The sequence below is a fragment of the Dendrobates tinctorius genome, unplaced genomic scaffold (genome assembly GCF_039654945.1).
Source record: "Dendrobates tinctorius isolate UK_male_01 unplaced genomic scaffold, ASM3965494v1 ptg000182l, whole genome shotgun sequence".
NCBI classification, from domain to species: domain Eukaryota; kingdom Metazoa; phylum Chordata; class Amphibia; order Anura; family Dendrobatidae; genus Dendrobates; species Dendrobates tinctorius.
This window is the reverse complement of record NW_027361849.1, coordinates 2,635,909-2,650,308: the sequence shown is the minus strand read 5'-3', so window position 1 is coordinate 2,650,308 and position 14,400 is coordinate 2,635,909. Positions and strand designations below refer to the sequence as shown.

The window sequence follows — 14,400 nt, the reverse complement described above, 5'->3', positions numbered from 1 at the left end:
GTCTTGTTGACCTCCTTCCTACCCTGTGTTTTTGGATTCCCTGGTATTTGACTCTTGCTTGTCCCTGACCTGATCCTGTCGCTCCCTTCTGTCATCTCTGCTACTGACATTTTGCTCGTCTGACTGTTTTAGATTTCCCTTTTGTACTGCGCTATCCTCTGGCATAGACTCGGCTCTCCGACTTCCACTGCCTCCTTTTGGTCGCTTGATGTATTACTGCTGGTCTGCTGCTTTACATGATTGTCAGCTCCCTCTCCACTTTGCTGCCCTCTAGTAGAGTCTGCGCTACTCTGCCTTATCCCTCAGTAGTAGAGCATGACACCTCCTATATAAAAAAAAGTTCAGGAGATATTTTAGGGCGCTTCCTTCTGAGGATCCTTATCCCAATGTTGACAAAAAAAGGTTGTATAAGCAAAAAACCATATCTAATGATGGCTTGGGTATTATTTTTAGCTATGTTGCAGCAATTATATAATAAAAACTTAAGACTGTATAGACAAAAACTGATAAAATAAACCAACACTTTTCGTTCTTGTGGGCCCTCATCAGGTGTATAATAAAATTATTTTTTTGAAAGCTATTTGCACCCTATTTCCCATACCAAGAGGTGTGGCTGTACGAGCTGAGGAACCAATCACTATCAAACTGTTCACCCCTCTATGCATTTTCACACAAAAAAACAGAGCACCTATACATAGATCTAATACAACTCCTCTCGGTGCGGAACTAAAAAGGTCTCCGAGAACTAGAGAAAACGTACCTAGGTATAATTATCTACTGCTCGCAGTTCTTATCCTCGCTTTCCCAGGACCCCATTCACATATAAAGAGTTATGTTGTGCCTGTGCTCAGCCAAGTTGGGGCTGGACCTGCCTTCTGCACCCTATGATTCTGGTCCGTAGAGTCGCGACTTTCACTGCGGTTTTTCTGATGGCTACAATGTGCGAAGGAGACAGCGAAGAACAGATGAAACGATAATTTATTAATTTGGCACCTGGCATGTAATGAGAGAAACAGAAGAAAATAATGAGGCACAGCGCCATGCAGCAGGTAGTGGGCTGGCAACCAGATGTGACCGTGTCCTGTGGGAAGAAGGGTACCAGGCCCACCCAGCCCAATAACTGAACCTTACATACAGAGCTCCCTACCTCTGTTCGTGGTCGGTGAAATGTCTGTAAATCCCCAACCTTGTCCTGCTGACACGGCTGCCCGCTCCTTTCCCAATGTTATTACTGGCGATACTTATAACAAACCCTCAGCTGTGCACGCAGGATTAGGTCAGCATGGTTTACAGCCTATACCCATAGTTCTATACAGTGGCGGTAAGCAGAAGTGTCTGGAATGGTGAGGACTAGGCATCCAATCTGTATTACTCTGCACCGGCCCTTTAATATACACAAGTATGAAGAATCTGGAGTCCTGCAAGTGGCAGGCGATGTTACAAGCCACAGGCCTGGTGCTGTATGAGCATTCTTATAAGAATGGCCTCCACGTGACATCACTAAGCGAGCGCTGATCGCCGTGACTCGTCACACAACCAAGGACCAAGAGTCGGGACTGAGCTTGACCGTTTATTATCTGCTCCAGGTCATTTCTTCAAGCTCAGAAAGTGAAAGCTTAACCTATAAGAGTGGGATTCTGCATCAGTTCCATTGGCACTGAGGCCTGGCCATCAAATAGCTAGCCGGAAGTCTTGGCCTAAGGCTGATACCGTCCTCTGCGCGAGGCTGCCCTGGTATCACTGTGTCAAATATTCCAGTGCTATGGTCTGGCTAGAGGACACCCACGTTTCCAGAAGAGGTGGCAACAGCACCGTCTAGCTCCTTGACTCGAGGACTCCAGACTCGGGGGAAGGGATGGTTCACATCTTACTGAAGCATTCCTTTGCATTCGTCCAGACCTGAATGCCCTGTGGCCAACAAAGAAAAAGTGGCAGAAAGTAAGTATAAAATGCTAGCTACTTAGCGAAAGTGACCATTTCAGAGATTACAGGGACAAAAGGATATGTTCCCTCATCTGATTCCACAAGGCTCAGCCGAGGACACCTGAGGCTCTGGATGAGCAGTCCTTGTGCAGACGTGACTACCAGCACTAAGGAGCCAAGGACAGATGTGGGCTGTGGTGCCACTCGTGGTCATCTCTACATCATAGGAGACAGCAGTGCCAGCATGACCATTGCTGATCTCATCCCCATTGCTAATATTACCCCTGAGGACTGGATGTCTAATTTTAGGTCACAGTGGGTACAATACTGGGGGCATCAGAAATGACCAAGCCTTCACTTAAGGGCTGCAGATACTCTGGGCCTGGAGTGGATGCTCTTCCACCATCCAGCGCAGCTCCTCACCTTCTTGCACATGCTGATCTGCATTACAGCGTAGTTGATCAGCGCCTCCTTCAGGTCCCGATTCTTCTGATCCTTAAACCGTTCAATCTCTAGCCAGGCGTTCTGCACAAAGTCGCTGAAAAGTCAAATCTCTGTTATGGTGACATAGGTTCTACATAAAATATCCCCAAACTAGTGACGACGGTGGCAGGTGCAAGATGATCGCAGTGCGCCCACAGATCTCCGCACCTGCTGTCTTCATTCTGCACCTTCAGCTGCTCCTCGCCCTCCTCAATCTGCTCTTCCAGCTGCTTGATCTTGGACTCTCTCTGCTCTGGAGTCTCCTGACCAAACAGCTTGCTGGTCATTCCCTTCAGTGAAAAAGTTCTCACCGTCTGAGGGTCACAACAGGTGTGTCAGTGTGAACCGATGGGATATCGAGGTGAAACTATACTAGCCTTACACTTTTTCATATTTAAATCCATGCTACCTCGCCAATATGGTGGAAGTGCCCTTTAAGGACTGATTAGCCTGTGGTGCAGGTACCCCACAGATCAGCGGCTCACTCACCCCGGTGGCCAGCTCCTCACACTGCTGCTTCTTGGAGACCAGATCCAGCGCCGACATCTCCAGGTCATACTGCATGAGCTCATGTTTCCGACACACCGCCCTGCAAGCAGAGGTACTTCAGGATTAGGGAATGCAGAAAATACAACTTCACCCCAGGTTATAGTCCACCAAGAGCCCAGAGCATTGCTCTCCACTGATCCAATACAGTGCAATCCGCTAATACGGCACCAAACTCTGCAGAAAGGACCTGTTAATCCAGCACTGGCTTCTCCAGGACCGTAAGATAACGATGTCTCCACTGCGGCCAGGAGATGCAGTACCTTAGAGCTTCTGCATAGAATAAGTATTCTTTGAGCTGATCGGCGTAATGTTCCTCCTCCTCCAGGATGTCATCGATGGAAGCAGCGTATCTGTGGACACCATGAAAGTTACTTCATGAGCAGTCACCTCTGATCAGCTTCAAATCAAACTTCAAAAGACGACTGACCAAGAGATCCAACACAGAGTCCGAACGTCAGAGGTCGAAGCAGAACAAACAAGGGCCAATGGGGCCCATGTTACACTTACACATCCATGTGATGTCCAGCGCTCTGCAGACCGTCCCCCATCTCCTTCTCTATGGCACTCCACTCACTGCAGACAAACTAACATTGTAAAACACGTCCAGAAAGCCTGGGACACCCCCTCCCCATCACCCTTGTATCCATCCCAACCCTCCACATTACTGCCTTGACACCTACCCCATTCATCCTGACCTCCTTACCCCGACCCCCCCACATTACTACCTTGACACCTACCCCATTCATCCTAACTTCAACACCCCCACCTTAGTCCCGCGACACCTCCCTTATTCATCCTGACCTCACTATCCCGACCTCCCACCTTAGTCCTGCAACACCTCCCTTATTCATCCTGACCTAAGGTGGGGGGGGTCAGGATAGTGAGGTCAGGATGAATAAGGGAGGTGTCACGGGACTCACTATCCCGACCCCCCACCACCTCCCTTATTCATGCTGACCTCACTATCCCGACCTCCCACCTTAGTCCCGCGACACCTCCCTAATTTATCCTGACCTAAGGTGGGGGGGGTCGGGATAGTGAGGTCAGGATGAATAAGGGAGGTGTCACGGGACTCACTATCCCGACCCCCCACCACCTCCCTTATTCATGCTGACCTCACTATCCCGACCTCCCACCTTAGTCCCGCGACACCTCCCTAATTTATCCTGACCTAAGGTGGGGGGGGTCGGGATAGTGAGGTCAGGATGAATAAGGGAGGTGTCACGGGACTCACTATCCCGACCCCCCACCACCTCCCTTATTCATGCTGACCTCACTATCCCGACCTCCCACCTTAGTCCCGCGACACCTCCCTAATTCATCCTGACCTAAGGTGGGGGGGGGTCGGGATAGTGAGGTCAGGATGAATAAGGGAGGTGTCATGGGACTCACTATCCCGACCCCCCACCACCTCCCTTATTCATGCTGACCTCACTATCCCGACCTCCCACCTTAGTCCCGTGACACCTCCCTAATTTATCCTGACCTAAGGTGGGGGGGGTCGGGATAGTGAGGTCAGGATGAATAAGTGAGGTGTCATGGGACTCACTATCCCGACCCCCCACCACCTCCCTTATTCATGCTGACCTCACTATCCCGACCTCCCACCTTAGTCCCGCGACACCTCCCTAATTCATCCTGACCTAATGTGGGGGGGGTCGGGATAGTGAGGTCAGGATGAATAAGGGAGGTGTCATGGGACTCACTATCCCGACCCCCCACCACCTCCCTTATTCATGCTGACCTCACTATCCCGACCTCCCACCTTAGTCCCGCGACACCTCCCTAATTCATCCTGACCTAAGGTGGGGGGGGGTCGGGATAGTGAGGTCAGGATGAATAAGGGAGGTGTCACGGGACTCACTATCCCGACCCCCCACCACCTCCCTTATTCATCTTGACCTCGCCACCTGACCCCTCACGTCAGTCCCGTGACACCTCCCTTATTCACCCTGACCTCATTGCTCCACTCTTGATTGCATTACTTGGACATCATCTTCCCCCACAGGACGGTCCATTGTGACCCCACTAACTGGACATGCTCAGCCCACGCAACAACACGGACAGACTGACCTGAACACGCGGCCATAATTCCCATGCACTTTATACACGCCGTACAGCCGGTCAGCCACTCGCTAGGAGATAGGGAGAAACACCTTATTAACATATCCAATGGCGATTAAAACCACTGACAGCAGCGAGGACCCCACTCTGGGGATACGCCGATGGTAATGGTGGGACCGGCACCTATCACAAATGTGGGGCAGGTTTACGTGATGCTGGGGACACTCACCGCACGGACCCGCAGCAGGTGGGAGATGACGGACTGCAGCTCATCACTGTAATGTTTCAGCTCTGTGAATCGCCTGCAAAACCGGAACAACCAAGAGAAGAAGAGGCAGAATGCAGATCCCCCACCGCACGCCGAGAAGCCGCTGACTACAACCCCCAACAGGATGAAACCGTGAGGAGGCCCGCAGTATGGGTGTGTTTACTTCACTCGCTTATATATCGCCATCATATACCACAGCCATTTACAGACATCATTATCAGTGGCCTCACTATTTGAACCCAGGTTCTGGAAAATTTCTGCTTGTTAGTGAATAAACTTGCACCTAGAGGCTCACACATCCCTCGTGACCGAGCTCTTCTCACACAGCTGATGGTTTGTTACAGTGTAGACAATGCTGTGTGAGCTCAGCACATCGGCACGAAGCTTTCTCCTGTCCTGACTCGTCACAATGTATCAGCTAATGCCAAATGAATTGTGACAGACCCTCAGCTGTGTGATCAGGACTCGGCGATGGAAAGGTGAATAATGAGCTTCAGCCTCATCCCTACAATCCGCGGTCATGTACACAACTGTGGACGCAGAATTAAAGGGAAAGTAACGGATATGGGACCACTTCTTACTGAGCATTATTGGGGGGATAGGGGCGCGGTGGACAGGGGATCCCGCTGCCCCAATATGCACCCTCCTGCCATAACTCACTTGTCTGGGTTTCTTACACGGAAAGTTGCGCTCAGAGACTTCAACCGGGAATCAGTCTAATAGGGAAAAAAAGAAAAAAATCAGAACAGTGAGAAGCGCCAGAGCGAGTTACAGGACGTGCCTGGGGCAAGAGGCCTGTGCTCATTATGTGGCGGTCGGACCCCTGTATCCAGACAATCTAGTCAGAAATAGAGCCGTGAACTGGTTAAAAATCCTGAGGCATCAACCATATGGACGGACTATCACCGGATGGCCATATAGTGTACAAACTGGAAAACAGGAAAAATACCCCAAGAGCGGAGAAAAAAGTCCCCACGCCCCCACAGGTTTAGGACGTGCGCTGAGCAGTAAGATGGCTGTTGTTTCTATTGACAGCATTTTGTGGTACTTTATTTTTTTTTTTGGGGGGGGGGGATGTTGGATGACCACAAAATAACGGTTTTGGTGTTTATATAGTTTCTTTCCAGCGTTTATCGTGCGGGTTAATCTTCTATCAAAATAGATTAGACTTACAGATGCAGCGATGAAAACGTTGCTTATTTTATATTTCTTTGCTTTTGGTTTGGGAAAAAAAAGCCACAAGAAGGGCGGCGTTCACACAGCTTAATTATTAACTACTACTTAGGCTAGTTTCACACTAGCGCTTTTGAGCGCAGCGACGGCCTGCGCACGGCCGCCGCTAATCCCCACCCCTGCCGCGCCTCCGCCGGTAGCTCCGCCTACCGGCGCATGACGCTGCATGCGTCCTGCATCCCCTCTCTTTGTCACTGGGAGCGCAGGCCGTGCGCAGTATGCGTTTGGCGGCGCGTGCGCCTTTTTGACGGTGCGCCGAGCGCAACCAAACTGCAGCAGGTTGCATATGGCGCAGGTCGGCGCACCGTCAAAAGGACGCATGCGCCGCCAAACGCATCCTGCGCACGGCCTGCGCCCCCAGTGATAAAGATAGGGGACGCAGGGCGCATGCAGCGTCATGCGCCGGTAGGCGGAGCTACCGGTGGAGACGCGACAGGGGGCAGGGCTTAGCGGCGGCCGTGCGCAGGCCGTCGCTGCGCTCAAAAGCGCTAGTGTGAAACTAGCCTTAGTATTGTAAGTCCCTCCATAGGGGTCTTCAGCCTGCGGGCAGAATTGCCAACGGCAGGGTGCTTCATGAGTACAAAGATGGCAGCAACCAACGGGCAGCACACTATTGTGTAATGGGAGCTGAACACAAGCCCCCACGACGACAGGAACCGCGCGGCCCCCGCGACGACAGGAACCGCGCTGCCCCCCCGCGACGACAGGACCCGCGCTGCCCCCCCCGCGACGACAGGACCCGCGCTGCCCCCCCCGCGACGACAGGACCCGCGCTGCCCCCCCCGCGACGACAGGACCCGCGCTGCCCCCCCCCGCGACGACAGGACCCGCGCTGCCCCCCCCGCGACGACAGGACCCGCGCTGCCCCCCCCCGCGACGACAGGACCCGCGCTGCCCCCCCCGCGACGACAGGACCCGCGCTGCCCCCCCCCGCGACGACAGGACCCGCGCTGCCCCCCCCGCGACGACAGGACCCGCGCTGCCCCCCCCGCGACGACAGGACCCGCGCTGCCCCCCCGCGACGACAGGACCCGCGCTGCCCCCCCGCGACGACAGGACCCGCGCTGCCCCCCCGCGACGACAGGACCCGCGCTGCCCCCCCCGCGACGACAGGACCCGCGCTGCCCCCCGCGACGACAGGATCCATTTCAACTGCTGTCAGTGACATTTGTGGGGAAACACAGTGCAGATGGGGCGGCTTCTCCCCTGGTGGGCCGCACTCGCTGGCTATGACTGGATGGGGCCGCTCAGGACATTCTGTGCACACAGAGCGGCTCTCGTAATATCACCGCCGGGGTCCGGACACTGGAGACACAATGACGGCGCCTGCGTCCCTTGGTCGCTGTACCTTTCCTTGCAGTCCGGCCTCATTCAGCGCCTCCTTCCATCCGCTCTCCTGGGGACAACACCGGCATATGAGGGGGCAGCGCACAGGACGGGTTATTACGGCATGTGGCCGCAGGGAGCTGCGTACCTGGTTCAGGAAGGAAGTGAAGATCTTGTCGTGACAGAGCACAGGGTGACACGCCACCCGGAGCAGGAAGTTCTCCAGTCCGATCCTCCTCCGCTCCACAAAGTCCGGGTCCATGTTGTCAGCCGACAGCTTGTGCCACACAAACTCTGCCTGGAAACACAGGGACTAGGTGACAGGGGGCCCCCCCGAATGCTGAGCGGACCCCACAACTACTGAAACCCAAGAACAAAGCCCACAACTGGAGATTTCACATGCAGCTCCACCACAGGCAGGAGCTGCAGACCTCTGTTACCCATCAGGGAATGCGAAATATCTCACAGCAGAGGGTTTGTTACAATGGGTCCAGTATGCTGCAACGTGTCCATCCAATGAACTGTCCCATCACTGACAGCAAGGATCTTATTAATAGTTAGATATGATGTGCAAGAGGCTGCAGCGTCCCTATAACATGCGGCAGGACAGCGTCATCCGCGCGGCACTTTACCCTCTTCTCTGGTAACGGCGGCACAACCACGAACGGATACGTGACGCACAGATAACTGCGCAGGAGCTCAAACTCGCTGTATCTCCGCCACAGACAGTCCAGAGAGCTGTGTCCCTCGCCGTGAGCGTCCAGCAACCTGGAGAAAGCACAGGCGTCAGCAAGATCCCACCGCGGCCCCACACAGTCACGGGGCCCCGCGCCTCACCTGGTCTCTATCAGGTACGCCGTGTACGTCTCCTGCATGTTCATCGCATTCTTCCCCGTTCGCTTCTCGGCTTCTGAGACGCTGATCTCAAACTTTCTCAATAAAGATTCCTCCCCCGACATCTGCGAAAGAAAGAGGCAAGAGGTCTCCAGTGAGCGAGAGACGAGGAGTGGGGGGAAGTCACAGCAACGACACGAAGGGAGAAGAGACAACGGGGGCCGGAACAACAGTATGGGGGGGTGGGGTGAGGAAACCGCAGGGGCCAAAACGACAGTATAGGGGGGGGGGCAAGGAAACCGCGGGGGCCGGAACAACAGTATGGGGGGAGAGACAACCGCAGGGGCCAGAACAGTATGGGAGGGGCGAGGAAACCACGGGGGCCGGAACAGTATGGGAGGGGCGAGGAAACCACGGGGGCCGGAACAGTATGGGAGGGGCGAGGAAACCGCGGGGGACAAATGACAGTATAAGGAGGTAAGGAAACCGCGGGGGCCGGAAAAGTATGGGAGGGGCGAGGAAACCGCAGGGGCCAAAACGACAGTATAGGGGGGCAAGGAAACCGCGGGGGCCGGAACAACAGTATGGGGGGGGGCGAGGAAACCGCGGGGGCCGGAACAGTATGGGATGGGCAAGGAAACCGCAGGGGCCGGAACGGTATGGGAGGGGCAAGGAAACCGCAGGGGCCGGAACAACGGTATGGGGGGGGGGGGCAAGGAAACCGCGGGGGCCGGAACAGTATGGGAGGGGCGAGGAAACCGCAGGGGCGAGGAAACCGCAGGGGCCGGAACAGTATGGGAGGGGCGAGGAAACCGCAGGGGCCGGAACAGTATGGGAGGGGCGAGGAAACCGCAGGGGCCAAAACGACAGTATGGGGGGGGGTCAAGGAAACCGCGGGGGACAAAATGACAGTATAGGGGGGTAAGGAAACCGCGGGGGCAGGAACAACAGTATGGGGGGGGGCGAGGAAACCGCGGGGGGCCGGAACAGTATGGGAGGGGCGAGGAAACCGCAGGGGCCGGAACGGTATGGGAGGGGCGAGGAAACCGCAGGGGCCGGAACAACAGTATGGGGGGGGGAGGGCGAGGAAACCGCGGGGGCCGGAACGGTATGGGATGGGCGAGGAAACCGCAGGGGCCGGAACGGTATGGGAGGGGCGAGGAAACCGCAGGGGCCGGAACAACAGTATGGGGGGGGGCGAGGAAACCGCGGGGGCCAGAACAGTATGGGAGGGGCGAGGAAACCGCAGGGGCCGGAACAGTATGGGAGGGGCGAGGAAACCGCAGGGGCCGGGACAGTATGGGAGGGGCGAGGAAACCGCAGGGGCCGGGACAGTATGGGAGGGGCGAGGAAACCGCAGGGGCCAAAACGACAGTATGGGGGGGGGGGGGGTCAAGGAAACCGCGGGGGACGGAACAACAGTATGGGGGGGTGAGACAACAGCGGGGGCAGGAACGACAGTATGGGCAGGGGGGGGCCAGGAAACCGCGGGGGGCCAAAACAGTATGGGGGGGGCAGAGACAACCGTGGGGGCCGGAACAACAGTATGGGGGTGGGGGGCGAGGAACCCATGGGGGCCAGAACAACAGTATGGGGGTATTGGGGGGGGGAGACAACCGTGGGGGCCAAATCAGCAATATGGTGGGGCAAGGAAACTGCGGGGGCCAAAAGAACAGTATGGGAGGGGGGGAGAGGAAACCGTGGGGGCCGGAACAACACTATGGGGGGGGGGAGCGGGATGAGGAAACCACAGAGGCCAAAACGACAGTTGGGGGGGCAAGGAAACTACAGGGGGGCTGGCTCCACGGGGTCCGGTATGGTGGTAGAGGGGTCCAGATCAGCGGGGGAAGCTGCGGTGGTAGAGGGGGGCCGGCTCCGTGGGGGGGAGCTGCGATGGAAGAGGGGGGCCGGCTCCGCGGGGGGGAGCTGCGGTGGTAGAGGGGGGCCGGCTCCGCGGGGGGCGCTGCGGTGGTAGAGGGGGGCCGGCTCCGCGGGGGGCGCTGCGGTGGTAGAGGGGGCCGGCTCCGCGGGGGGCGCTGCGGTGGTAGAGGGGGGCAGGGCGGTGCGGTGGTAGAGGGGGGCAGGGCGGTGCGGTGGTAGAGGGGGCCGGCTCCGCGGGGGGCGGTGCGGTGGTAGAGGGGGGCAGGGCGGTGCGGTGGTAGAGGGGGCCGGCTCCGCGGGGGGCGGTGCGGTGGTAGAGGGGGGCAGGGCGGTGCGGTGGTAGAGGGGGGCAGGGCGCTGCGGTGGTAGAGGGGGGCAGGGCGGTGCGGTGGTAGAGGGGGCCGGCTCCGCGGGGGGCGGTGCGGTGGTAGAGGGGGGCAGGGCGGTGCGGTGGTAGAGGGGGGCAGGGCGCTGCGGTGGTAGAGGGGGGCAGGGCGGTGCGGTGGTAGAGGGGGCCGGCTCCGCGGGGGGCGCTGCGGTGGTAGAGGAGCCCTGCGGTGGTAAAGGAGCCCAGCTCCGCGGGGTGCGGTACGGGGGGGAGCTCCGCGGGGTGCGGTACGGGGGGGCAGCTCCTCGGGGTGCGGTACGGGGGGGGGGCAGCTCCGCGGGGTGCGGTACGGGGGGGGCAGCTCCGCGGGGTGCGGTACGGGGGGGGCAGCTCCGCGGGGTGCGGTACGGGGGGGGCAGCTCCGCGGGGTGCGGTACGGGGGGGGGCAGCTCCGCGGGGTGCGGTACGGGGGGGGGCAGCTCCGCGGGGTGCGATACGGGGGGGGGCAGCTCCGCGGGGTGCGGTACGGGGGGGGCAGCTCCGCGGGGTGCGGTACGGGGGGGGCAGCTCCGCGGGGTGCGGTACGGGGGGGGCAGCTCCGCGGGGTGCGGTACGGGGGGGGGCAGCTCCGCGGGGTGCGGTACGGGGGGGGCAGCTCCGCGGGGTGCGATACGGGGGGGGCAGCTCCGCGGGGTGCGGTACGGGGGGGCAGCTCCGCGGGGTTCTCACCACTTCCGCCCCCGGGTTGAGGACACCGCCAGCTCCCTCTTCTCCGGCCTCGGTGTCTTCGCTGTGGACCAGTCCGGCCGGCTCCTCTCCGCCGCTCATGTCTACGCCACCCCCGGTATACTGGCCCCGGCCCCCGTATACACAGACTCACAACCGACAACTTCCGGTCTCAGGCTCCGCCCAGTATCTAGAGCCCGTAGACATGAGAGCAGGGCGCATGCGCGGCCTTTCTCCGCCCCTCAGTTTGCCCCTCTCAGAGACTTCGGCTGCTGCAGAACTTCTCTGCCCCGGGGAATGGCGCGGAGCGGGACCTGCCACCGTCACACGAGAGCCCCCTGTATCCTCACCGCAGAGTCCGCGCAATAATTCCCAGAGTGTTCACCCACTGTTTCCGACAGGCTGTAAATAAAATTACCCCCTGGATAATTCCACAGGAGACCCCGGTAATTACACAGAGGTCACAATCCGTCGCAGCAGAAGAGCGCCACCCGGAGTAGTGTAGGCTGCACTACAGGGGTCCTGTCCCCGCTCTCCGCTGTCACTAGGGGCGGACGGTAATCCAGTGTCACCGGGCTGCTCCGTGTACTCAGCGTCCTCGTGTGTGGAGAGAAGGGAGAGGGGACAGCGATACATGATAAGACCCTGTCTGTAGTCACCACTTGGGGGAGCTCCCTGTATACAGCGATACATGATAAGATCCTGTCTGCAGTCACCACTAGGGGGAGCTCCCTGTATAGAGAGATACATGATAAGGTCCTGTCTGCAGTCACCACTAGGGGGAGCTCCCTGTATACAGAGATACATGATAAGGTCCTGTCTGCAGTCACCACTAGGGGGAGCTCCCTGTATAGAGAGATACATGATAAGATCCTGTCTGCAGTCACCACTAGGGGAAGCGCCCTGTATAGAGAGATACATGATAAGATCCTGTCTGCAGTCACCACTAGGGGGAGCGCCCTGTATAGAGAGATACATGATAAGACCCTGTCTGTAGTCACCACTAGGGGGAGCTCCCTGTATAGAGAGATACATGATAAGATCCTGTCTGCAGCCACCACTAGGGGGAGCTCCCTGTATACAGAGATACATGATAAGGTCCTGTCTGCAGTCACCACTAGGGGGAGCTCCCTGTATAGAGAGATACATGATAAGATCCTGTCTGCAGTCACCACTAGGGGGAGCGCCCTGTATAGAGAGATACATGATAAGATCCTGTCTGCAGTCACCACTAGGGGGAGCGCCCTGTATAGAGAGATACATGATAAGATCCTGTCTGCAGCCACCACTAGGGGGAGCTCCCTGTATACAGAGATACATGATAAGATCCTGTCTGCAGCCACCACTAGGGGGAGCTCCCTGTATACAGCGATACATAAAAAGATCCTGTCTGCAGCCACCACTAGGGGGAGCTCCCTCTATACAGAGATACATAAAAAGATCCTGTCTGCAGCCACCACTAGGGGGAGCTCCCTCTATACAGAGATACATGATAAGATCCTGTCTGCAGTCACCACTAGGGGGAGCTCCCTGTATACAGATACATGATAAGAATCTGTCTGCAGCCACCACTAGGGGGAGCTCCCTGTATACAGAGATACATAGTAAGATCCTGTCTGCAGCCCCCACTAGAGGGAGCTCCCTGTATACAGAGATACATGATAAGATCCTGTCTGCAGCCACCACTAGGGGGAGCTCCCTGTATACAGAGATACATGATAAGATCCTGTCTGCAGCCACCACTAGGGGGAGCTCCCTGTATACAGATATACATGATAACATCCTGTCTGCAGCCACCACTAGGGGGAGCTCCCTGTATACAGAGATACATGATAAGGTCCTGTCTGCAGTCACCACTAGGGGGAGCTCCCTGTATTGAGATACATGATAAGATCTTGACTGCAGCCACCACTAGGGGGAGCTCCCTGTATAGAGATACATGATAAGGTCCAGTCTGCAGTCACCACTAGGGGGAGCTCCCTGTATAGAGAGATACATGATAAGATCCTGTCTGCAGTCACCACTAGGGGGAGCTCCCTGTATAGATACATGATAAGATCCTGTCTGCAGTCACCACTAGGGGGAGGTCCCTGTATACAGATATACATGATAACATCCTGTCTGCAGCCACCACTAGGGGGAGCTCCCTGTATACAGAGATACATGATAAGGTCCTGTCTGTAGTCACCACTAGGGGAAGCTCCCTGTATACAGATATACATGATAACATCCTGTCTGCAGCCACCACTAGGGGGAGCTCCCTGTATACAGAGATACATGATAAGGTCCTGTCTGCAGCTACCACTAGGGGGAGCTCCCTGTATAGAGAGATAGATGATAAGATTCTGTCTGCAGTCACCACTAGGGGGAGCTCCCTGTATAGATACATGATAACATCCTGTCTGCAGCCACCACTAGGGGGAGCTCTCTGTATAGAGATATACATGCTAAGATCCTGTCTGCAGCCACCACTAGGGGGAGTTCCCTGTATACAGAGATACATGATAAGATCCTGTCTGCAGTCACCACTAGGGGGAGCTCCCTGTATACAGAGATATATGATAAGATTCTGTCTGCAGCCACCACTAGGGGGAGCTCCCTGTATACAGAGATACATGATAAGATCCTGTCTGCAGTCACCACTAGGGGGAGCTCTCTGTATACAGATACATGATAAGATCCTGTCTGCAGTCACCACTAGGGGGAGCTCCCTGTATACAGAGATACATGATAAGATCCTGTCTGCAGCCACCACTAGGAGTCGCTCCCTGTATACAGAGATACA

At 56.9% G+C, this 14,400-nt stretch overlaps 1 protein-coding gene across 1 annotated transcript; it reads right to left on the bottom strand.

The window, feature by feature from the left end:
* Positions 1-960: 960 nt before the first annotated feature.
* On the bottom strand, positions 961-11,819 carry SNX4 (sorting nexin 4). Its single transcript, XM_073551921.1, has 14 exons — positions 11,619-11,819; positions 8,684-8,805; positions 8,479-8,614; positions 7,995-8,144; positions 7,869-7,916; positions 5,948-6,003; positions 5,249-5,321; positions 5,029-5,090; positions 3,463-3,528; positions 3,216-3,305; positions 2,896-2,995; positions 2,575-2,720; positions 2,347-2,461; positions 961-1,908 (listed from the first exon to the last, which is right to left on the bottom strand). Exons 1-14 carry the CDS (start codon positions 11,715-11,717, stop codon positions 1,861-1,863), a joined length of 1,311 nt encoding a protein of 436 aa, XP_073408022.1. The 5' UTR covers positions 11,718-11,819; the 3' UTR covers positions 961-1,860.
* Positions 11,820-14,400: the final 2,581 nt, after the last annotated feature.